Below are 24,981 nucleotides of genomic sequence, written 5' to 3' on the forward strand. Positions count from 1 at the left end.
ATGCATCACGTATTGGTACCCCGCGATTTAGCAAACGATGCTTAACTTTTCTTTTTGTTTATATGTATAAATAATAGATTTTTAGGATTCTCCTAAAAATGGTCTTACCGGCAATCAATAACGTACTGTCGGTATCGGTGTAGAACGTACGAACGTACCATCAAATACCATTAGTGTCTTGCAACTTGCAACGATACCGGATAGATGGCGCCCGTATGCAGATATTTTTTCGCTGTAAACTGTAACTAGTAACTGTTGGTAACTGTGCGTCTGCTGTGTCGTCTGTGACAGCTTGTGAAATGAGAGTCTGTGTCTGTGTGGTTGTGGTATGGCTGATGGTGGCTGATGGCTGGGCAGTGGGCAGTGGGCAGGCTGGGTATGGCTATATCGTTTCCAACTCCAACGAGTCCAACGCGTGCTTGACACGCGGCATGCGACATGGCCTTTCTCAATGAATTTTACTACACGTATACGTGTCCGTACAAGTGTTTCACGTAGTAGAGGAGACAACGATGATATTGACTGATGTTGACAGACTTCAGGCTGCTTCAGGCAGCTCAAGGCTCAAGCCCATCAGGCTCTCACTCCCACGCTAATGTCGCGATTGTTTGGTGACTGGTTAGTGAGTAGGAAGTAGTGACTAGTGAGTACCGTCGGCGCGGCGCGGCGCGGCGCGGCGTCGCGTAGATTGCGACGTGCGAGAGATGCACGGTGCACGGTGACATGACAGTCACCCGTCACCCATGAGAGATGTCAAGTTTTCACGATTATTGTGCCTGATAACGCGTGCGCGAGCACACGGCACAATGTTCTTGGCTTTGTCGCATAGCGGAGGATCGTAACTGTAACTGCCTGCAGTCGTTCGCCTTCGGCCCATTTTGGCCTACGTTTAGCCTAATACAGCGAAAGCTGTCTTCTTGATCCTCACAACGGTATCCTCAGGATCCTCACATAGACGACTAATAGCCGCACGTAGCGAGATGGCGGACGATTCGAGCGTACGCGTTGCCGTGCGGTAAGTAAATAATACATTTATATAAAATTGAAATCACTCTCGGGCTCTCGGGCTTGAGACACGCCGGTGTCGGTCCGGTCGTGAGGGCTGATCCGCTGATGAAAGACGCTTGAGCGCCGAATGAGTGGATACTGGATCAGACGACAATCTGCGACCCCGCGCGCATTCGAACACGCGCATTTCTCTAAACAGTTTCTCTAAATTCACGAGACAATGCGGAATCGGAATGTTGGAAATAATAAAAAGACACGTTGCCGTTGCAAATTCTCACGCTGATAGATACAAGATATGCTGCCCTTTATAACTTGTCACGTTATGCCTTCGATCTCCAATGTGTGCTTACTCCTTACGTCTTATGTCAAAACAAGGTTGACGTAAGACGTAAGGAATACCGCCGTGCCGGTGGAGAGTATAGGTATAATAATAAAAGGTGCGTGCTCAATATTGAATTTGAGTCTCCTCGTTCATTACGAGGGCGGAGGGTCATGAAACGCGCGCCGCGCGCGAGATAAGAGAAAAGAGATTCGACTTTTTTCGCGTACGTTTTACATTACGCCAGAAGAAACTTGACTCGCGAGGCTCGCGAGTCTCGAGCATGTCCTTTTATGACACAAGCGCGTAGGCCGCACGCCGCCGCGCCGGTGCGGTGTTGCGTCCACCTTCCGAGAGTTCCGAGAGTTGGAGATGCGAGCGACCTTCATCAACATCATCGACGATATTGAGTCGTCGACTTTCAAACAGGATTTCAAATATGATATATGTCATTAACTCATTACGATATGTCATTTATTCAAAAGCGCTTGTTCCTCATCGTTTTTTAATCGTTTTTTAACGCGTGTGGTTGTCTGTTGCAGAATAAGGCCTCAAGTAGCTCGCGAAGTAATCGACATGTGCAGGATTTGTACTCAGGTACCTCAAGGGGAGCCGCAAGTTTTTCTCGGACCTGACAAGGCCTTTACGTACGACTACGTGTTCGATACTCCGGTGAATCAAAGCGCGATTTACGAAACATGCGTGAGCCGTCTCGTGGAAGGCGCGCTGGACGGCTACAACGCGACGGTTCTTGCCTACGGGCAAACCGGCTCTGGTAAAACTTACACTATGGGCACCGGTTTTGACGTAGAGGTCGACGAGACTATCGTCGGGATCATACCTAGAGCTATTAGACATCTTTTCGATGGAATAGCGGATAAACAGCAGCGCGCGAGGGAACGCGTGCAAATGCCTCCGGAGTTTAAGGTCCGTTTAGCAACTTTAGAATACCTACTCTCTTTAATTTAGATGACACACAAACTTTCTCAATGACGATGTGTCTCTTGTCACCAGGTTACAGCACAATTCTTGGAATTATATAATGAAGATTTGAAAGATTTGTTGGAGCCAGGAGGACCGAGGGGTGGTGCGCGTATTCACGAGGATACAATGGGTAACATACATCTGGCTGGCGTAGAGCCGCGCGTCGTTACCAGCCCTGAACAAGCCTTAGAGTATCTTCGTGTGGGCGCGTTATCGCGCACGACCGGATCTACGCAAATGAACACGCAGTCCTCCAGATCGCACGCGATATTTACGTTGTACGTCAAACAGCAAAGATGCATCAAAGTCGAAGATCCTGACGCGGATGTCGACACGAGTGGTGTCGACGTAGCGAATGAATTTGAAACGTTAACCGCCAAATTTCACTTTGTCGATTTGGCCGGTTCCGAGAGATTAAAGAGAACAGGCGCTACCGGTGACAGAGCGAAGGAAGGCATTTCTATAAATTGTGGATTGGTAAGGGTAGATCCTTTTGAGGAACGCACTTAAATAAGAATGCGTGTGTGTGTGTGTGTATATCGTGACCCTGTATCTTTTTCCATAGTTGGCCCTGGGTAACGTCATTTCTGCTCTCGGTGATAAAACAAAGAAAGCCTTGCACATACCGTACAGAGACTCAAAGTTAACCAGATTACTTCAAGATTCTCTCGGAGGTAAAACGTCTCTATATCGTATATAATTATAGTTTAACAAAGAGCAAAGTACTTCCGAGTATGTACGAGGCGTTAAGATTTTATCATATTCTATTTTACAATATTCCATCACGTACATGTACATTGCAGGAAATAGTCAAACGGTTATGATAGCGTGTGTATCGCCAAGCGACAGAGATTTTATGGAAACTCTGAGTACGTTAAAATACGCGAATCGAGCGAGAAATATAAAGAATAAAGTTACCATTAACCAGGACAAGAGCTCGAGAACGATCGCTTCGCTACGACGAGAGATTCAACAGCTTCATGTGGAATTGATGGAATATAGGCAAGGTATGTTCGAAACTCTTCCTATCTTAAGCTCTAGTTACCTATCTTAAGCTCCCATCTTAAGCTTCCTGTCTTACGTGTAACATTATACATACATCTGTCTTTCTTTTCTTTAGGCAAGAGAATCGTCGGTGAAGACGGAGTTAACGACGCCTGGCATGAAAATCAAATGCTGAGTAGCGACGTACAGAGTCTTCGCACTAGAGTGAAAGCACTTTCGGAGACGGTTGAGGCATTAACCGCCAAGAATGCTCTGTTGTTGGCGGAAAAAGCAGCGGGTCAATGGCTAGCGGCATCGAGCAAAGGTGATGACCAAGTGACTAGCTTGATACAGGGCTACGTTCAAGAAATAGAAGAGTTGAGAGCTCGTCTATTGGAAGCGGAAGCTATGTATCAGCACTTAAAAAAAAGGCAAATGCAGGTATATCTCAGTTACCATGATGTAACAGATGTAACAGATTTACCGACCCCGATATATTGATGAACGTTTCATTAGGTTAACGCGGCGAATCCATACGGGGATAGTTCATTTCATTCCGATTCTGCATCCGTGTTGATCGACGCTAAAAGAGACGTCGAAAAAGAGATAGAAACGTTAAGAGCCTTGAAAGAACAACACAGTCACGGTGGTACGACTACCAGGTCAATGGACGAGGGAGAAATAGATGATGCGGAGACTGCACAGGATTCTGTAAGCGAGGATGATTCCGACGACGATTCCGATCGTAAAGGCACGTTTAAACGCATGTGTCCTATTCTTTGTCATGTATATATTTTTAGTGTCTTTTATAGTTATGTTTGCACACGTAACACACTTGGTAACAGAAACACTACAGCCTAATGGCCTAATCATATCATGTCATTTTCATTTTTGCAGAAGAAGACGAAGAAGAGGCAGCTATGGGTCGTGAATTAGAAGCGCTAACTTCCGATATCGATGTTAAGCAGCGCTTGATACAAGAGCTTGAGCTCTCTCAAAGACGTTTACAAACTATGAAGCAGCACTATGAGGATAAATTGTCTCAATTGCAAGCTCGTATTAGAGACACTCAAGAAGAAAGGGACAAAGTGTTGTTGTCTTTGCAGCAACAACCTACACCGCCTACCGAAAAAGTGAAAAACGTACGCGACGAGTACGAGAAGAAGCTCGCTAACATGCAAAAAGAGATGCGTCTTCTACAATCTGCTAAAAAAGAACATGCAAGGTTATTGAAGAACCAGTCTCAGAATGAAAGTAGGTTGAGAGGCCTGAGAAACGAGCTTTCGGAAATGAAGAGGGCAAAGGTAAAACTTTTAAATAAAATGCGGGAAGAAGCCCAACGGCATAAAGAAAACGAACTGAGACGCAATAGAGAAATAGCACAGTTACGTAAGGAAAGTCGTAGGCATGCAAACGTGATCAGAACGCTAGAAGCTGACAAGAGAATGAAGGAAGTTGTTCTTAGGCGTAAACAAGAGGAAGTAACGGCACTACGAAAAAGGGATAAAGGATTGAGTCAAAAAGCTGCCGGTCGTGCACCAGTCAAGCCACTTAATCCTAAAGCACTGAAGCAAAGGTGGCAGACGTTCGAGAGAACAATCGCTAAACAAGCATTAGCGAAACAAGCTGCCGCGGAAACGGAGAGAGAGATGGAAAGACTACTTCAAGAAAGAGAAGAGTTGGGAAGAGATTTGGAGAAGCTTCAAAAACAGAGGAGTCAAATTACAAGCGCGAGAGGTGATACCGTCGATATCGATGAAGAAATCGATAATGTGGAAAGTAAAATCAGTTATCTACAGGTAATACATTAACAGTTTAATGCGATTTAACGATCGTCCTTATTTCTATGTTACTATAATGTACAAAATTTTACAGGATAGTATTGCGGAATGTCAGCGGGACATGGTCGAGATGGGCGATGGTGAAGCGGAGAATGAACCCGGTGTCGAAACGCTCATCTCTACAATTCGAACAGTAGACGAAGCACAGTACTTACTTCAACGAATGCTCGCATTTACCGTGGAGCAAAGCTGCATAGCTGCGCAAAAGCAGCTCGAGGTGCGAGATATGGAATCACGACTCAATCAAGTTGCGCAAGAAAGCGATGTACAACATCAATTGTTGGAGCACGTTTTACGCGATAGAGATCTTTTATCTCTCACAAACACGCAGAACAATGTATTAGCTTATAGCCCAGCTAGTTCAAGAAGCTCCTCTCCTGATAAGTAAGTCAAGCGACAGTATATATCGCTCTTTCGATATAATTTTCCATTTTACTTCAAGTCTTTCGACGTGGCAGCATTTTTTCAAGAATGTAATTTAAATGTTGATTTCAACAATATTTTAAACTACCTTTTTCTTTTTATGTACGGATTATTTTTCGCGACATTTATTCTCTGCATTAATATTGTATGCATTTCATTTTTATTCATATCTCGTTTGATAGTGAAAGTTACGGTCAAATTATACTTGGCGAAGAAAGACAGCGTAATAGTAAAGTTAGAAGAAGAACAACGCAACCACAAGAACTTCTCTATGGTATACACGCTAATCCTGAAAATGTCAAGGCAGACGATCAGAATCAAAATCATAATCATCCTCTTACTAGGGTCCCCAGTGCACCAGGTAGTCTAAAGTAAGTATATGACTTTTGGACTTGTACGTGCAAATCTCATCAGTTTGCGAAAGTGATACATTCGGGAAATTTACTACATATAGTACGTCTGTAAGTGAATGTACACGTCTGCAATATATTTATGTTTGTATGTTTGTTTCAATTTTCGCGTACAGGGGACTGGTATTAACGAGAAATCAGTACGGTAGTACTGGTGGATCGCCAACTTTGAGTCGTCGCGACAGTACATCGCCCAGAGCTCTGCGACGGCCGATTCATCCTGGTGGAGGCTCCATGTGAGTGATTATCCTGCAGCACATTCTTGTTCTTGTATTCCTTATATATTTCTTTCTTGACGTCCTATTCCATGCACTATCTAGATGACTTTTATTTTCTCGGGATAATCTTTATTTTATTGATTTTGTTGGAGACAAGAATCAAGTGCAAGTATTTCGTGCCTAAGAATATAATAATTAATAATTTGAATGCGCGCATATTAAAATAACCGTAAGCGTGAAAAAATATTAAATGCTACAGATTTCATGGGTGGGGGGGGGGGGGGGGAACAAACTTTTCAGTACATAAGTTGTTACAAAATATACGCATTTAGTTGCGTTATATTACAAGAAGTATTCTCGTTTTTTTATTACTCTCCATAGATATATATAATGTCTCTGAACTTGTCAGGCATTACGATAAACATTTCCAAGAGTTATAATACATTGTGAAATAAAATATAACCTTATATGTGGATAGTATATATATCTATATATATGAAACTATCCATACTATACATACATCAATATATGTACGCACATGCATATAATATGGAGTATACGTTTTCTCTAATAATAAAATCTAACGGAAAAAAAAGTAAATCTAGGTTTATACATTTACAAATAAGTAAGACATGTACATTAATCGATTTTACAGTAATATATAATGTATATATTACTGCAATGAATCTGACACGATATATCATTTCTATATATATTTAACTCTTAAATTACATTAACATGTTATTAATAATTGCAATAAGAAAAGACATGTTTATACGGAATTTAGACTAGTTTATACGGAACATGTATCTTCAATATGTATAGACATAAGAATATTATATGTTTTGTAATATAGGATAAAGAATAAAAGACAAAATTTTAAACAACACGCGGAAATACGATAGCTATCGAAAGACCTCCTTTTGGCTGTTCCTTACTTACATATTTCTAAGTACGAAATTTGCATTTGATGATGGCTGAAATGATGAATACGTGTGCTTACGTGTGCACTATATTCCTATACACTGGATTAATATAATATTTCATTATCTCTTTCCTGTGCACGCATGTTTAATATAATTTTCAAGTCGGCATGATTATTAGCCAAATGCCGGCTAAACTAACACGCTAACATAACACACCTATTAGGGAGCAGGTAGCGCATACGGATATATCTTCACCTCCTGGATCACCGACTACGTACAGACGTTTCAATAGCCGCGAGGAAAACGTATTCTCCAGATTAACTGCGAACAGGCAGCTAGTCGCGTCTGAGCCACAACCAATGAAAGGAATTATCTCGCAGTATCAGGGCAAGGTAAGCACACAAACTGGTAATGAGCCTCCTGCCTCTCTTTCGGACCCAAGTATTAGATATCATTCTTCTATTAGGTGCAACCACGGGCCATTTTGCAATGTTCTCATGTTGCGGAAGGACATAACAAAGCTGTCCTTACTATATGCGTGACATCAGATTTACTTTTCAGCGGCTCGAAAGGTATAATATATATGAATGCCGTGAATGCGCAGATCGAATGGTATCGAGAAATATATATTTGATCAAGCATAACCTGACCGCAATAACAAACGAGTTACTTTGTGAATTTTTAGATCGCACCGTGAAAGTATGGGACTTGGAGACGGGAATTGAAAGTTTGACTTTAGGTGGACATCCCAATAACGTCGTTGCCGTAAAGTATTCCGCTGTTCATCAGCTTCTATTTAGCGTATCCGCGGCATACGTTAAAGTTTGGGATTTAAGAACGGGCAACAACTGCATAAAAACGTTGCTTTCTTCGGGTCAAGCTCAAAGCGGCCCTATCGCATTATCGACTCCGTCTAGGATACTTCAGGTCCCCATGGGCGAAACAACGATTAACGATTTAGCGCTCAGTTTGGACGAACAGGAACTATATACTGCAGCTAGCGATAAAGTTAGGATATGGGATCTTCGTAAATTGACGTACACCGCTAGATTGAGCACACCACACACAGCGGCCGTTATGTGCTTGGCCGTTGCTGAGGATGGTAGAGTAATAGCGGGTAGCAAGGATCATTTGATATCTCTCGCCGAGCCTAATATATCCGGACCGTCCGTTAGTTTAGCGCCACCACATTATGACGGAGTTCAATGCTTAGCAACAATCGGTTCTACATTATTTTCCGGTGCGTCATGTCGTTTTTTCGTCTGTGTATTACTGCGCGATCAAGTTCAAATCATTTATTATTAATTAATCATCTTCAGGCTCTAGAGATATGTGCATTAAACGATGGGATCTAAGCAAAATGGAATTGGTTCAATCCCTAAACAACGCTCACAAAGATTGGATTTTGGGATTGTGTACGATAAATAACGGTTCCATAATGATTTCGGGATGTCGCGGTGGTATATTGAAAGCATGGTCAGTTCCTAAAGATCATTTAGGGGAATGTACGCCTATCGGAGAAGTGCGAGCGCACGCTTCTGCTATCAATGCTATCGTGACCAATCAGCAGCATATATTTACAGCGAGCAAGTAAGACAATCCAAATGTTTTAATGCTTTTATATATCCAGCTCGGTGTGTCGAAAATACAATATTCGATAATACAATAACTCTCTAACGGTCCGTAAAATGACTGTTAGCGTATCAGATATGCATACTTCGGTTCAGCAATCCGCGACGTGATATCCCGAGTAAAATAACGTCTCGGATGTTGATTTCAGCTCTGGGGAGGTGAAGCTGTGGCGTATACCCGATTCCTCATTATCCATGTCCATCTCCACAGTTTCCCTTTAACCTTATTTGCTTTTTGCTTGTGCGTCACTGTGTGTTCGTTTATCTTATATTTTTCTGATAATGTGCATGCCGTTACCTGTATTTCAATATTCAAAAGATTTTACACATAATGCGGCGGTAAAGCTACATTATTTGTTATGCCTTCATCGAATGTTTTACCATACATTTTATACGCAACGCTATACCATACAATACAATAACTAAAATACTAAAAGCTTAAAGTCGAATAAAGATGTGCGATTACATTTTGTAAACTTGGTGTCTATATTTACGTTCGCATTATTTCTGCAAATCTTGTTGGCATAATTTAATCGCCGCTACAAAATTCATAGCCATTTTCAAAATTGAACGTCATGTTTGAGAGGATTAAATTTATAAGTACGCGAGATCCACGAGCATCTTCTTGCTATATACGAAATAAAATATGTAGATAATAATAATCATTCTTTTGCTAGTATAATAAATCCCAAAGATAAATAATTCAATAAAATCAGTTTTTTGACACGTGTAACAAGTCTATCAGTCTAGGGTGTATGGATGTTTAATTCGTTATTATTTGCTTCTATGTTGTTTACTCCACTTTGGTGCTTTGCATGGTCATCGTGTCGATACGAAGCGATGGAACTGTGAAATTGTGGAACTATAAACGAGACGCAAGGACCTTCCACAGGAGCAACTCACTCAAAAGCTAACACATGTGTGTCGTATACTACGTATTATATTTAATTTGCAATTATACAGTTTTAGTTTAATTTAAATGATAATGCACTTGATCCTTTTTTTTATACATTGCTATTGCATTGATTTTTTAATCGATTGTTGAAAATATTCTTCCTAAACGGTTTTTTTTATGTTTTGACTCTCGCGTAATTTTAATAAATATTAGGACGTGTGATAATAAAAAAAAACCTGCAGGACAATACGTATGTTTGTCGTTTAACTAACAAGATGACGAATTATAATGTTAACGTCTGTTTGGAATAGGAATAATGTGCATTATCATAAGATGCCTAAATGCAGGGCTTGGAGAAAATATTGTCTGATAGGAAAAAAAATTTATATGTTATCTGATATTTATTTTGTTATGAACATAAAGATATGATCGTACGTATAATAATTATAATATTTATTCTTAGTACAAATAATAATTGTTGGTTAATACTGTACAGTCTGAGGTCTCTGTAGGTTCCAAATACTGGATATTGTCAGGGTTGGTTATTAGTCAATTTTCTTCTGAAAATTTTAAAACAGTATTATGCCTTAATTATATTCATACGTGTCATGAAAAATAAATTGATTGTATAAAGAAAAAAAGGAGGAAAAAGGAATAGTACACGATAATTTTGCAGCATTTTTGTATGGATTTTTATATATATGTATGTATACCTCTTTTTCTTTTTGTGTGCGGTAAGTGATTCTTGACCACTGTCATCCTCACTATCTTCAGATTGACTACTGCTGGTACTGCTCGAAGAGCTACTCGAAGAACCGCTCGATGAATCACTGGCAACACCGGTATCTTCTTTCACGTCTATAGTTTCTGCTAAGGTTGCCAGTTCGGGTTCTTTATCGTTGAGTACTTTTAACCATTTTCGCGACAATTTTGGTCTTCCTCGTACCTGTTTGCGATCAAGTTATTGTTAGTTTTCATAGGGCTTGTGCATTATATGCATATACGTCCAAGTATCCTTGCTAAATAATCTTACGTTGATATTTCGTAACACGTATAACAAAAAATCATTATAATAACAAACGTATTTATATTTTGCATCGAGTTCTTACCGTTTTATGCCAAACTACCGGAAAGTTGGTACGCGAACAGAAATTCTGCGTGACCGCTATAGTTTCGTCCAGATTTAATACGATGTGCCACCATCCGCCGGGAATGAAGACGGTCTCACCAGGCGTCTGCAGAATCTCTATTGGGCGACAATCTTTTGGCCAAGTAGGTAGTTTTGTGCGTGGATAGACAATGGAAAACCACGTAATGGCTTCGTCTCTCTGTTTCCCACCTTCGGCTGCGGTTACTTTCAGAAGTTCGCGAGGAGTATGCGTAGGAAACAGACACCAGCGTTTATGGCCGGAAATTAACGCGTTCCACGCACTGGTACCCAATGGGTCTATATGTATCCCTGTACCTGTTGCAATTTTTTTTAGTAGAATGTATCTTTTTATGCTTCATTAACTGCTCATTACAACACACGAGACAACGTCGTATTGACGTATGGCATATAAGCGCCAAGTCTTTAGAAGCTCGTACAGTTTAAAAACAGCACAAGTACATAAATATTTTAATATTTAAACTCTTTCAAAAACACGTTCATATAAAAAAAAATTTTGTTTCACACTTTCAATATATTTATATATTTAATAACACGTACTCCTTTTTTGATTAGATGGAAAATTCAGTGACGCGCGCGCGCGCGCGCACATACACGCAATCCACATACCCGTTTAGTGTATTAACCTATTTACCAGATCTTGCAGGCCCCATAACAAACCAACGATACGGCGGTCTTCGATGTTCCCCGGCATGATGAAAAAGATCATCTCGAAAGTATTTAGGAATTACATAATCATCTAACAATTTTTTTCGTCTCGGATGTTCACCAAATGAGCTATCAAAAATGTATAAAGGAGAATCATCTTCATTATTAAACATGTATCGAACGTAGTACTTCATCTTCATTTTTACACTATATCCTTCATTGTCTTCTCCACATTTAAACTTTTGATTCCGATATTTCTTTGCTAGCCTCTGAAATCGAAGAAGAAAGTCATCGGTAATCCTTATATCAAACTTATTTCTGCAAGTTGGGCGTAAAGACATGACTAGACGTCTTTTCTTTCTCACGCGAATAGATAAATAAAATTTAGAGTTTGCTAATAGTCTCTTGAAATACGTAGGCGACGTAGGTAGTTTACGTGCTCGCAAAGGAGAAACAACCCGTGAACCCGGTGAGAGTCATATGTCATATGGGACAGAGATGTGTTGAGAATCCATTTACATGTACATCCTTACATATGTAATAAAAAAATGATGATACTAAAACCAACCTCTATAGTCCATTTGTGTTGGGCCCTCCAGCCATTTTGAACACCTCGTATTATCACAGGCTTATAAGGTTTCTCGTATTTTTCTACGAATTCTTCCGTAGTCACGTTGGACTCGTCGATTCGTTCGGCATTGTCTTGAACGTCCCAAAACTTTTGGAATCTCTTACTGTAGCCGTGCTGAATCCACGCTGCCTTATCCGCGAGCTCTAAACAGGACGCATTAGGAGTTTTCGGCACTGGACTTTTAATTCTCGGCTGTCATTTAAATTATTTTGTACAAAATAAAACTGCACAGTTGCATAGTCGCAATGTTACATATGTATGTAATGTAATAAAATAAATGTGTTCCCACAAATGCCATGAATCGCATTGGATGCCTAAAGGTGGACAAGTGGATTAAGATTATTCGGGAAAGCGACGTACATCATCGTCGTCGACTCGACCGTCGTTCGAGGGGTTCAAGGTCTCAAGAGCAGGGAATGGTACTCGATAACTCTTTCTTGAAAAGTCAACTCTTCTTCGAAATACGCGTACGTACGGAGCCGGTAAGCACGGTAATTTTGCAATGATTTCATTACACGTCAAGCTTCAAGCTTGGGCGTTTAACCGTTTAACGGATAACGGATAACGGATAACGCCACGCATACACGAACGGACACATGAAACGGAAAACGAAGAAAGGTTATATCGATGTATGTTGTCGACGACTTGTCAGTTGTCACTTTGCGGTAACTAACGGCAGGTAGGCAGGTAGGTAGGTAGGTAGGTAGGTAGGTAGATTATAGATCGCCCAAGTTTCATCTTCTTTACCTGGTCGAGCCTTCTTTTTCACCTCCTTGATCCTCTTTCTCGCGCGATGATCCAGCTTCCACTCTTCCGTCATGACTGCGTTTGTATTGTCTATATTTATATTTATATTCTAATATCAGAGAGAATATATTTACAAATCGCGCAATAGGTAACAAAATTTGAAAACGTTGCAAAACGTTGGACGACTCACCACCACCACGACTCACGACTCCGGAGTCACGACCACTCACGTCACGACGTTGCAAAAACGTCGTTTAGTAATAATCGGCGATAGCGGATAGCGGACTGTGGATGGCAGATCAGGCGGATGGTAATCTGGTACATACGCGGGCTCAGTGCCAGTCAGTGCTGCCAGATCGAGAGAAAAAACTTTACGCTTCTGCGCATTCAATCTACGTGACAGGTGACAGATGACAGATGACAGGTGACAGTAGGTTTGTTCGTATTGCTTGAAATCCCTAAAGGCCCGGGCACATATTATACGATTTCATTGGTCGTGTGGTCGTGTTCAGCAGACCAAGCCGCTCAGTAGCAGTCGAACCTGATTGGCTCTTACTTTTAGAACCAACCAATCAACGCGGAGTGTTGATAAGACGAATTGGTCAAAATCTAGTAAGTCAGTTCACTTTTCGTATTTTCACCTCGTTTCAAGAACCGTAATAGGCCCCCTGGACGCGATGAGCGACAGTGATATCCAATGAGAGCTCTGCTTTTCTAGTGAAAAATTCCAGTTCGGAAAAAGCAGAGCTCTCATTGGCTATCACTGTCGCTGATCGCGTCCAGTGGTCAACATCGAAGAGGCGAAGAGGGGAATGTCTGGACTCCGGACTGCTCCGGACAACTCCGGAGCACTCCGAACTCCGAACTCTCCGAAGTCCGGGTCTGGAGTCCGGAGTCCGGCAGCCGGACCGGACCGGATGTAAGGGGTCGCTGCTCGCTGCGCCGAGCCGCGCCGCGCCGCGCGAGGGAGCACGGTAGATGGAAGAGGCATGACGCCATCTTCGCCATGTTTTGATGTCGTCATCCCCCCCCCCCCCCAACCCCGAGCGCTGTTCCATCGTACAGAGAGAGCACGGTAGCCCGTGTTTTTTAGCGTGTGCTTTTTCGTAGATTCACGTCGCACGCCGCACGCCGCACGTTCTCGGCGGTCCGGGCGGTCCCCGGTGGTTCCCAGTGGTTCCCAGTGGTCCTCGGTGACACGGCCCGTCGCGCGTTCACCAGCGTCGTAGCCTCCCGCAGCCCGTCGATCTGCATGCACGCCGCGCGAGGCTGGATAACCCTCCTCCTCGTCCGCGTCCGCGTCCGCGTCCTCGTCCTCGTCCTCGTCCTCGTCCTCGTTCAAAGTTCACCGTGGGCGAACGGGGACGTTTTCTCTCGGACGTTTTCATGTCCGTGGAAGTAGCTGCGGTGCGGGGGGGATCCGCGAGCGTCGTCTACGCGGTGTTTTAGTGCGGGAGAAACCCAACGGGGCCCGGGGGAGAAAAGAGAGATCGATCGGATCGGAGCGGCCGTTCGCACGGACGAGAGCACTGTCACCGCCACCGCCACCGCCACCGCCACCGCCACCGCCACTTACGTTAGCACTGCCTCGTCGCCGTCGTTGTCGTCGTCGCCGTCGCCGCTGCTCATTCCGACCCACCGACCACCTTCGCGACCGACGGCATTTCCCTCGGCGTTGCGCGTCGTTACATCACGTCACGCCACCCGAGAAGGTGGATCCGAGCGGATCTCTCGAGTCCGTGCGGGACGGATAGAGCGCCTTACGTGCGTGCGTGCGTACGTGCGTACGTGCGTACGTGCCGCGTGCGTGCGTGCGTGCGTGCGTGCGCGCGTACGTTCCCTTTTCTCTTCTTCGTCTCGATTTCGAATACTCCAAGAGGAACGAGGGAAAGGACTCGCTAGGAAAAATGGAGTTGCGCTTGCACTCGCCAGCAGGAGCGGAACCGATCGTCTATCAGTGGCCTCTTACTTCCGGATCGGGCTCTGTGAGTAACGTTGTCCCCAGACCCCGACGGCTTTCGCGATGACAGTCGCAAAGGATCCATTCTAACCGAGATCACCTGTTATTCCTCGCCTCACCTATCCTCTGTCCTATCTCACCTATCGTTGTGTTATACCAACGTGTTTTTCCTCTTTTTTTCCTTTCCTCCCTTTTTTTTATCGTATTGCCCTCGATCACGCTACCACTCGAAAACTATGGCGCGCTCCATATTATATCCAAACATCTTATGTACGTATGTGTCGCAGGATCGTCACGATGGAGCGCTGGACGTTATCGAAACTATGCGATGGGTTTGCGAAGATTTGCCAGATCTGAAATTACCCTTAGAAAATAATGTCCTTTGTGACTACGATCCGAGAGACTACGAAAGTATGAAAAGCTTGTGCGACAGATTTAACAGAGCCATCGATAGTTTAGTACAATTGGTATGTTTATCTCTATGTCGCTATTACTCTATTTATTCAGACTGACTTTTATCACGACACAAGTAATGTAGGCTTTATTTTCACGTTTTTATTAGTTTGCTTGTGTTTTTGTTTTGTTTTGTTTTGTTTTTCCCCCTGTAAATCTTGAGCCCTTGAGCCCCTAAAGTGTCGACGTCGACGTAAAGATCTTAGATCTATGTATATCGTTGTCCATGTCCTATGCAGTCCATATATTGATGGTTTGGTGAAAAACGTATCTATAGGAAAAAGGCACCAGCCTGCCAACCCAGAGGCTAAATAAGAGACCTAGTAGAGGTTTACTTCGTCATATACTTCAACAAACTTATAATCAAGCTGTCGTTGAACCAGACAAGTTAAATCAATACGAGCCGTTTTCACCCGAGGTCTATGGCGAAACGAGTTACGAGCTTGTATGTCAGATGATCGATCAGATCGATGTGACGGTGGACGATGTCTTTGTCGATCTAGGTTCTGGAGTTGGTCAAGTGGTTCTTCAGATGGCAGCTGCAACTTTGTGTAAAATTTGTATCGGCGTAGAGAAAGCCGATGTACCATCCAAGTATGCACAGGTACAAGTATACACGAGTTAATACGTATAACGTACGTCTTCGACCGTTGTTATACCTATGTATTTATATATGAATGTGTGTGCACAACTGCCACGGATTGTATTGTAATAAAATGACGTATTGTGTCTGTCTCACTGTAGAGCATGGAAATAAATTTTCGAAAATGGTTAAATTGGTATGGGAAGCGATGCGGAGAATATCGTTTAGTGAAAGGAGACTTCTTAGCCGATGAACATCGCGAAAGTATCACTGGAGCTACGATAGTGTTCGTTAATAATTTTGCATTTGGCCCAACGGTTGATCATCAGTTGAAGGAACGCTTCGCCGATTTACGGGACGGCGCGCGTATAGTGTCCTCAAAATCGTTTTGTCCGCTAAACTTTCGAATAACGGACAGGAACTTGAGTGGTAATACGATAGTTTTTTTCTTAATGATAATGAATATATTTCCAAAGACTTTCATACGTATAAGAGTTTGCACGTTTTATCCCGACAGATATCGGCACGATAATGCATGTCTCAGAGATGTCACCGTTGAAGGGTTCCGTCTCTTGGACCGGTAAGCCGGTGTCGTATTACTTGCACGTAATCGATCGAACTAAATTAGAACGTTATTTCCACCGCTTGAAAAACAATAAACAAGGTGGCTTAGATGAAAACTCTGATTCTGTGATAAGCAACACTGCCAGCAATAGTAGTAAGATTTCTAATAGGAGTGAAAGAGGTGACAGAGCCAAGAGGGATCTTTCGAGGCACGTAGACAGTCCGAATCATTCGGAACAGCAAGGAACAAATAGTGACTCCGATCTGGACGACAGCGCTATTAAGAGTCGTCGACAGCCAAACAAAATACGGAGAAAATTCAATCGAAAAACTACAAACGGCATTACGAGAGCCCCAGCTAGAGGTAGACAGAGGGGAAGAGGCATTAAGAGAGCCAAGCCTAAGAAGGCAATCAATATATCCGGATTAGATCTATTACATAGTCAGACTTTACTCAGCACGTCACCCCAAGCTCTTGGGAAAAAGCCTCCGCCTGCTCCTGGTTGTGTAGACCAACAGTTGTCTTCATTGTCGCTTTCTTTGCAATCGCATTCCATTTCAGTGCACGAAGAACTCAGTATACCACCCGCTCCGTCCGCGACTCCTTACGCTTTACAAATACTTCTGGACTTGTACAGGTAACTATTTTACTTCTCTATCTTTTACATCTTTCCCTTCCTTTCTCTGTATCTCTTTGATCCTACTTTTCTATGTGTTGTTAATGTTGTAAATAAAATATATTTTTTGCCACAGGGACCAATTTATGCTTATGTTAGAATCGATGAGGACGCCCGCTTACAAAGTATCCATTAATACGGATATCCTAAAAGAAAGAGAAAGAAACTCCAAGCTTCAATCGAGAGCGGCGCAATTGGAGAAACAAATCAAAGTGCTGATAGATGATAGCGTAGCTCTCTTGAAAGCGAGAATGACTGAATTAGGCATCAATGCTACGTCACCCGGGGATCTGTTAGCGAAAGCTAAGGAGATAGTTCTAAGACATAAACAGTTACAGGCTAAAGCGAGCAAATTGCAAGCGCAAGTTGCGTCTATGGAAACTGAGCAAAATAGGCTAGTGGCGCTCAGACATCAAGAATTACAGGATAAATATAATGGTCATGCGAATGCGAATGGCATAATGAATCCACATCAACCGCTCACTGAGGATTATTTGTTAAAAGAAATTTCCGCCACGCTTTCCCAGCGTAAACGATTACACTCTCAAGTATGTATCTCGGTACATTTATTAATCGATCTAATAATTTTGTACATGTATACAGGGTGTTTCCTAATAAGTATGTATATACACACACACACACATACGTAAGTATGTATGTATGTATGCATATGTATATTTTGCACGGAGCAGAGATTTGTTTCTTTTGAATTTCATCAAATCATCTTTCGTGCAACAGGTTTCAAAACTAGAGCACGAATTAAACGTGCTGGAAAGGACAAGTAATGAAAAGCAAGCCGCTGCCATTGCTCAGCAGCAAAAGGACGCGATTGGAAGTAAACACTCGCAAAATCTACATTATGGTGGTCAACAGCAAAATAATAAGAATGGAGCAACGCGTAAAAATAGGGAAGGCCGTTCGAGGTCGCAGGAATGGCCCGACGTTCCGGATATGGGAAAAATACAGGAGAATAATCCAGAATTATTAGCGCAAAAGATTTTGGAAACGGGAAGACAAATCGAAGCGGGTCGTGTACCAAATAGACAGAGTGGCAATAGTACGTCCAGAACTAGACTGCCACAGGCATCTCTCAGTTTTTCCACGTCGTCCTCTATTTCATCCACACAGTCGCAGACGACGATAGCCAATAAAGACATACCGAATAGAACTCAAGAGCCACCCAGAGTCGCTAATTTTGAGGATAGACTAAAAAGTATCATCACGAGTGTATTGAATGAAGATCAGCAAAACAGAAATAAGCAACAACAGATGCAGTTGCAAGTTCACGTGCAAAGTCAGTCCGAATCCGAGAGGAAGCGCGTTCCATTACCGCAGAATGTTTCTACTCCGGATTACACTCAAGTGAGTATACATCGATCAATCGTTAATACTTTTAGCAATCTTTCCTGTCTCTTTTAATCTTCAAACACGTTCCTTATACGTTCATTCATGTAAATGTTAATGTAATAATAATAATAACAACGTGTTTCGAACGTGATGTGTTAAGCGTGACGTGATGTGTAATATTTTATCGTTTTGTAGGTGTCACCCGCAAAGCTAGCACTGCGCCGTCATCTCTCGCAAGAACGTCTCTCGTCGTCTCATTTGACATCGTCCGACAGATCGACAATCGAGCCTAGGCAATCGTCGACGTATGACAATGGGCTTGTAGCAGGTGGACGTGGGTTACTCGGTACTAGGACGATTGGTGACCTCGTCAGCGGAGAAATAGAAAGGACTCTAGAGATATCTAATCAGTCTATAACAAACGCCACCGTTGATATGAGCGCGATGATAAGACCCGAAACCGTCTACTCTCCCATTAGTAGGCCAGCAAGTGCCGAGGGAGACGCCGGTCTGTCGACGTTGGCGCACGTAGCTAGCTACGCGCCCACCTCTTCGGGAGCTTCTACCTCCACACCTACGACTAATTCGAGATCGTCTGTACTCCTCACTCCGGCAACGCAACCACCGAGGTATCTATTTCTCAAGTTGACGATTATTTTACGCGATCTGTCGAAACGCTTCAGGTGCAGATGAATTATTTCCATCAGGTATACTCACGTTCAATTGCCGCGAGCGGATATTAAGCCTTATCACGAGTCTTACTTTTCGGATAATCCCTCTCAGTCGCTCACACAATCCCATTCAGCGGCATCACCTCTACACTCGTCTCAAAACACATCGAATGGGGACGTGTTACCTGTGGAAGGGCTCGCAGCGTCGTTGCACGCTCGAATATTGAACAATCACAACAATAACGGCAAAACTGAGTCGACGCTTGCCGGCAGTAGAAGGTAGAGATATTTTTTTAAACATTGCAGTTGAGACCGGCAAGATGTAACCATGTAACACGACATGACACGCTTAGATGTATGTTCTATATATGTACACGTGTGTGTTTTTATTTATTTATTTATTTACTTATAGATATCAGCCATATCCGCGATACGCGACAAACAGTAGTAGTAATGGAAACGCGACGACGAGTGGTACGGTAACTGCGATTTGCCAATCACAACCGTTGATGTCAGTAAAAACGGAAGCGGTTGTATCGTCGGTAAGCACAAGTGGAGCACCTCTAAGTCCTCTTGTGGAACCGCATTCCAATACTTCGACGCCACTAGTCGATGAACCCCAGATGACAACGCAAAGACAACGAAGTGTCGTTGGAGATGATGGTAAGAAAGTCTTGTGCTTTTGGAACTTGAAAAAAATGTCTCGCTAGAATATTGATATTGAAAACATACGCTTGGAATGATCTGTACTCCAATTGAGTATGCTTTTCGGTACAGTAACTACGGAAGGTTTATCGCAATACGTGAAGCGAACTAAATACTGATTAAATACCGATGAAATTTTCAAAGTGCTTTGATTCCTATTACACTTTCACATATGTGATATATGACAAACATTTATATATATATTTATTAGTTGTGTTATAAATTCAACATGTTAAATAACGAAAACTATATATCGTAACATTGCCCTCATTCATCAATTCAATATGAAAAGATATGCAATTCACATGCAATTTTCTTTTTCAAGAGAACCGCGCGCGTACACACACGCACGTACGCGCACACACACATTTTTTCTGCATTTATTTTATATGTTTTATATTTATTTCATATTCTTGCTATCTTATACGTAACAAGGGTTGTAGGACAGTACGGTAGTACTGTCGACAAAAATCTTTGTGCTAAATACAATGCTAAATGCCACTTTGCTTAGGTCCTTCTAAATATCGTATTAGTTTTCACTCTTTCATGCATCTCCCTGCGTATTTATATGCACTAATGGTTTACGGAGCTAGTACCCTGACCTTTTATTTATATTTATTTTTGTTGTTGTTTGCTGTATTTGTTAGATGCACTGTAGCTGTTTGTTGGTTAGTTCTCTCTGTCACATACTCAATCTCAGAATCCCTGAAGCTTGTTTTATTAGAGATTGAGACGCACAGATCAGAGGGAGAAATGAAAAAAATACGGCTGCCTGTGGGTTGGTTCGTCGGTACAATCGCCGGTGAGTTGTCCCACGGGGGTCAAAAATCATTTTGTTATTTGATTATATTCTAATCGTTCCGTAAAATATATATACGTTTAAAAATTTTATTATCTTTCTTGCCTTATATAGGCATACGCGAGCAACGTACGTCCCTTCTACTTTGAAAACACACAAGAGATACTATTTATTAGAAATCAGTTTCCATGAAAATAAGCCAGACATGCGAGGATACAAATTCTACTTTGCCAACGAATTATATGTATATAAACGCATGATGAATCAGAGTTTAAGCGGATGTATTCTAATTGGTGGACTGTACTTTTAGTGCATGTTGCATGACAAATTTTGTTTCATTTCCTATTTATTTTACTATTTGCGATCCACTTTCAATGTAGCTGTTTCAGTTTAATCTCAACTGATAAAGCACATATAAGTGTATTAATATTAGTATATTTTGACTCGCATCTGTTTTAGCATGATGTGCATTTCACATTCGTAATAGTGCAGTTTCGCAATAGTTTCAAATTCAATTTGAGAAATTTATTTTGCTCTTCTTAAGATTAAGAGATGTACAATTAGTACATCTTTGATATTAGCTACGCAATTTAATGTTGTAAATAAAATTGATTTTAAGTTCCTAATTTGCACTTTGTTTCAACATTTGCATTAAATATTGAAACATAGCAACTTGTCTGGCACTTAAAATTTGCTTTAAAATTATTCAAATTTTTGCACACAATAACGATTTATATTGTATAAATTGTTCATCGATGGATAACGTATATGTAGACTTTGATTTGAATGTAGGCAACTTTTATCTCTTGTAGAATATATATTTATAAGATATGCAATATGTAATTTTTGCGCGTATGTATAAAAGAGGTGATTGCGAATTATATACTATATACCGCAACTATACTCCGTACAACCGTATCCGGTTAATGGCTTATTTTTATGAAAATTTAGTGACACATGATTTATCCAATGCTTTATTATGTGCATGTTACGATGATTAATTGAGATTTATTTTGCAGATGGAGAAGCTGACTGGCAAGATCGTATTAGCTCAGGATTTGATCGCTTGGTTGCGTTTGCTTCTACAGAATTAGATAAACGTAGACGATCGACTGAAGGAGTGAATACAAGTCCTGATAGTGGATTAGGTTCAGATAGCGCCGTAATAGGGCCACCACCTGTACTACCTTCTCCCGATGAAGCATTAGGACCGCCGAGAACACCTTCTCCGACTAGCCCCCGTCCCACAAATTCATCCAGTAGTAATCCCCCGAGTGGCACATCCTCCTCGGTACCTCTGAAATATCAACGACAACCAGATCCTGAGCGACATCATTTTAAGAAGAAATTTTATCGTCATGATTGGAATAATTCTGCAAGTACCAGCAAGTTTCGTCCTAAAGGCAAAGATTGGGATTGGAATCATTCCGGGCAATGGCCTTCGAATGACGAACAATCCTAACTTTATCTACATTGTGCGAAAGATATTTTTCTGTATAAATAAAAAAAATTTTTTTTTTTTTTTGCTTTTTCTTCCGAGCCTAGGTGAGGGAAACAAACGGAGCATTGTTTTTACTTTTAAAGTTATTAAATTATTAGAATTGTTCTCATTTTGTTATTAATAACTCTCTTTTATAATATAATGACGAAACGTTTTATCGTGAACATGGATAATATGAGCTTACAATATACAGAAAAAAGATATCTTATATAATTAAATAGATAAAAAATCACAGATTGTTTTTTTCCCACTTTAATCATATTGAACTGTGACTTTAAAAGAACGATTGATCATGTGAGCTTTTTTTGTTTTATTTATACATCGAAATAAATTAGGTTTATTAACAAGTAGCCGCAAATCTTAATCAACAATCATGATATTTGTTCTTGCTGAAGATGTAAAGATCCATGAGTGTACGAAACAACTAATTTAGTCTGATATACAACATGGAAAAATAATTCATATTTCTTACTTGTAACATTATAATTTTTCATATTGCAACAATAAGGAAACAGGAGCCTTAATGAAACGGAAAAGGAAACTTGTGTCTATATGTGAATACTTTAGTCGATAAATGCTTCTAGTACATTTAACTTGAAATGTATATAATTATTGTATAAGATTAATAATGTAATTAATCGATTTCAAGTTTATATATGCTGATTAAGATTGCAAGGCTATTAGCAATTACGCATGTTATATTGTGAAGAATTTACAAATTTTGAAAGAGAGTTATCAGATATATCACTGACGTAGTATTTTAACGTATTATTATTATTATTATTATTATTATTATTATTATTATCAGTAATCAAATTTTTTGTAGGGTTTTGTGAATAATTCTCACCAATTAGGTCTCTTGTAACAGTAATACAATATTGTTGAGATTGTATGCCATGTCTGTGTAGATTATATAAAGGTCTCGTAATCTACGCCTGTATACACATGCACACAAAACACATAACACAAACATAGATGCATACACATGGCTTGGTGTTGCTGCACATTAGACATGTTAAAGAAATATTATAATGTTGTAGAGAGATCATAATGTAGGAATGTATCGTAACGTATGTATGTATGTATGTATTGTGCGTGCGTGCGTGCGTGCGTGCGTATGTATGACATTTGATATGTATGTATGTTTGTACGTATGACGGTATGTATTACAGGCGTATTACGGTAGACCGAGCAATTGGCATTGGAAAAAAGAGGAAAAAAATAAGCCAGCAAAACCTTTGTGTGTTCGTAGCGAATATTGGCTACAAATTTTATATACGGCTATATCTTCCACCATTTGGAGGATATATACCTAAGTGTTCACTGTGGTTCATAGAATTATGGCAACGGATCGTAAAAAATAGTCACTTAAAATGCATTCGTATTTTAAGGCAGAAAGTTGAAGGAAAATTTTTGTTTTCGGTACACATCTACATCTACATCTACATTGTTGTGTGACTGTGCAAAATATCCAAAGAATGGCAGTTGCGAGTCAGTTTACAAAGTTTTATATGGTGCGTCATATAATTGGGCATCATGCATGATTTTCGGTGCTGCGGAATGAATCGAGCAAACGTCGAATAAACAAGTAGTACTTCAAGTCGACGCTTTAAAAAAGCGATGCGATATTATATGTATAAAGGTCCTTTCTTTTTTACATTGCCGAGTTATTCCGGTCGTGTACAGGGCGATTCTTAATTATATGTCAATCCAGCACGTAATCTATCATTTACATATTATGATTTTAGAATGTGCCACGCCGCACGTGTGAAAAATAAGGAGAAAAATGGGCAAACTCGGAACATCTTAAATTTATCACAATTCGAAAATCTGATTGTGAGGTGATCTGACCAATCTATGTTCATTTGTTTATGTAGATGTTTATTTTGAGCTCTGATTTATTGCCTGAACAAGTATTGACATATAATTTGACATCATCTTGTACATACGTGTTGTATTACAATTTTAGTATTTTATTTCAAATTGCACTTGAAAATATCGTTATTTGATATCGCTTATCCCACGTCCTATTTGATTCTTTATCTAATGATTTTGGAGACTAGGAGAGATAAATTCCCAATCTATCTGTATATAATGTACACTGGTACAGATATTTTTAAGTGTTATTTGAAATGAAATAATATGACTGTAATATAGATATACCTATACATATATATACATATATGGAAGGATCATCATGTTAGACTGTGAGAAATTGATTATCGTATTATTTAATATATCCTCTAAACGTCATTATGTATTTATAGTTAAAACGAGCATTGCCAAGCATGCTAGATACACTGCCGAATCTTCTCTATGAAAATTAATTTTATTATTGACCGCAATTATTATTTATTGTTTTTATTGAGATATTTTAATACTATTACTATTTGTAACAAGTAAAGTTTTTCTCTATTATTTCCACCTTCCCGCATCTAGCAGTTTTCTAGCGGTACTTTCGATATAAATAAAACGATTGCTTTGCGGTACTTATCGTTACTGCAGTTGTTACCTCTTTTATCGAGGCGCAGTTTATCAGCGTACAATAAATGACAAATTCTGATATGGATCTTAATTTTAGAACCCAGGAAATCAACGTATTGTCAAACTAAACTCAAGTGCGCGATACCGTTGGTATCGTTACGCGGTATACGTCAGCTACGGTATAAATCAGTTTTTCCAGCGGGTTACATCCGCCGCTGCAGGTAGCAGGTAGCATAACTCAAATTAATTTCTGCTCCAAATTTAAAATATATAACTAGCGTATAGAGGACATAAGTAGGTGTCAATGACACAATGGATATTTTTAAATACAGGTGCCAGCATGCACTTTATACGTGAACTTCCGAAACGATAATGTGAATACGGGTTTTATATCTTATGTGTAT

General features: G+C 40.8%; 3 protein-coding genes across 7 annotated transcripts; 2 read left to right on the forward strand and 1 right to left on the reverse strand.

Annotated features, from left to right (window-relative positions):
* The first annotated feature begins 32 nt into the window (after nt 1-32).
* LOC112453297 (kinesin-like protein KIF21A) lies at nt 33-9,754 on the forward strand. 2 transcript variants are annotated; one of them, XM_025013946.1, is made up of 16 exons: nt 33-1,015; nt 1,870-2,254; nt 2,342-2,788; nt 2,877-2,985; nt 3,115-3,318; nt 3,432-3,736; nt 3,812-4,046; nt 4,193-5,094; nt 5,171-5,520; nt 5,742-5,930; nt 6,086-6,205; nt 7,337-7,505; nt 7,580-7,685; nt 7,799-8,353; nt 8,433-8,703; nt 8,894-9,754. In XM_025013946.1, exons 1-16 carry the CDS (start codon nt 981-983, stop codon nt 8,964-8,966), a joined length of 4,455 nt encoding a protein of 1,484 aa, XP_024869714.1. In that variant the 5' UTR covers nt 33-980; the 3' UTR covers nt 8,967-9,754. The 2 variants fall into 2 exon arrangements, with proteins under 2 accessions (XP_024869714.1, XP_024869713.1); XM_025013945.1 differs by having other exon boundaries at nt 9,583-9,754.
* A 267-nt stretch (nt 9,755-10,021) lies between these two features.
* LOC112453353 (bifunctional arginine demethylase and lysyl-hydroxylase PSR) lies at nt 10,022-13,538 on the reverse strand. 3 transcript variants are annotated; one of them, XM_025014077.1, is made up of 7 exons: nt 13,024-13,538; nt 12,834-12,923; nt 12,024-12,229; nt 11,442-11,724; nt 10,749-11,104; nt 10,353-10,585; nt 10,022-10,199 (listed from the first exon to the last, which is right to left on the reverse strand). In XM_025014077.1, the coding sequence occupies exons 2-7, from the start codon at nt 12,904-12,906 to the stop codon at nt 10,172-10,174; spliced, it is 1,179 nt and encodes a 392-aa protein (XP_024869845.1). In that variant the 5' UTR covers nt 12,907-12,923; nt 13,024-13,538; the 3' UTR covers nt 10,022-10,171. The 3 variants fall into 3 exon arrangements, with proteins under 3 accessions (XP_024869845.1, XP_024869846.1, XP_024869844.1); XM_025014078.1 differs by having other exon boundaries at nt 12,834-12,908; nt 13,024-13,537; XM_025014076.1 differs by having other exon boundaries at nt 12,834-12,942; nt 13,024-13,537.
* Nucleotides 13,539-13,875: 337 nt separating this feature from the next.
* LOC112453347 (histone-lysine N-methyltransferase, H3 lysine-79 specific) lies at nt 13,876-24,970 on the forward strand. Of its 2 annotated transcripts, XR_003040599.1 has the most exons (12): nt 13,876-14,818; nt 15,081-15,260; nt 15,524-15,850; nt 15,991-16,258; nt 16,347-17,031; nt 17,147-17,618; nt 17,809-18,432; nt 18,613-19,046; nt 19,125-19,367; nt 19,501-19,751; nt 20,441-20,595; nt 21,612-21,697. XR_003040599.1 is itself a non-coding variant. In XM_025014061.1 (11 exons), the coding sequence occupies exons 1-11, from the start codon at nt 14,741-14,743 to the stop codon at nt 22,052-22,054; spliced, it is 4,005 nt and encodes a 1,334-aa protein (XP_024869829.1). In that variant the 5' UTR covers nt 13,876-14,740; the 3' UTR covers nt 22,055-24,970. The 2 variants fall into 2 exon arrangements, 1 of the variants encoding a protein (XP_024869829.1); XM_025014061.1 differs by lacking the exon at nt 20,441-20,595 and having other exon boundaries at nt 21,612-24,970.
* The last annotated feature ends 11 nt before the right edge of the window (nt 24,971-24,981 follow it).

The sequence above is a fragment of the Temnothorax curvispinosus genome, unplaced genomic scaffold, assembly GCF_003070985.1.
Source record: "Temnothorax curvispinosus isolate PA1 unplaced genomic scaffold, ASM307098v1 QBEX01004246.1, whole genome shotgun sequence".
NCBI classification, from domain to species: domain Eukaryota; kingdom Metazoa; phylum Arthropoda; class Insecta; order Hymenoptera; family Formicidae; genus Temnothorax; species Temnothorax curvispinosus.

Excerpts from the sequence above, each read along its gene's own strand:
- LOC112453297 (XM_025013945.1), top strand. The coding sequence starts at position 981 with ATGGCGGACGATTCGAGCGTACGCGTTGCCGTGCG. Across the intron at positions 6,206-7,336 it reads CATCCTGGTGGAGGCTCCAT|GGAGCAGGTAGCGCATACGG; the intron begins GTGAGTGATTAT and ends CACACCTATTAG. Across the intron at positions 8,704-9,582 it reads CATATATTTACAGCGAGCAA|CGATGGAACTGTGAAATTGT; the intron begins GTAAGACAATCC and ends GTCGATACGAAG.
- LOC112453353 (XM_025014077.1), bottom strand. The coding sequence starts at position 12,906 with ATGACGGAAGAGTGGAAGCTGGATCATCGCGCGAGAAAGAGGATCAAG. Across the intron at positions 11,105-11,441 it reads TATGGGGCCTGCAAGATCTG|GTACAGGGATACATATAGAC; the intron begins GTAAATAGGTTA and ends AAATTGCAACAG. Across the intron at positions 10,200-10,352 it reads GCACACAAAAAGAAAAAGAG|AAGAAAATTGACTAATAACC; the intron begins GTATACATACAT and ends TAAAATTTTCAG.
- LOC112453347 (XM_025014061.1), top strand. The coding sequence starts at position 14,741 with ATGGAGTTGCGCTTGCACTCGCCAGCAGGAGCGGAACCGATCGTCTAT. Across the intron at positions 17,032-17,146 it reads ATACTTCTGGACTTGTACAG|GGACCAATTTATGCTTATGT; the intron begins GTAACTATTTTA and ends TTTTTGCCACAG. Across the intron at positions 17,619-17,808 it reads GTAAACGATTACACTCTCAA|GTTTCAAAACTAGAGCACGA; the intron begins GTATGTATCTCG and ends TTCGTGCAACAG.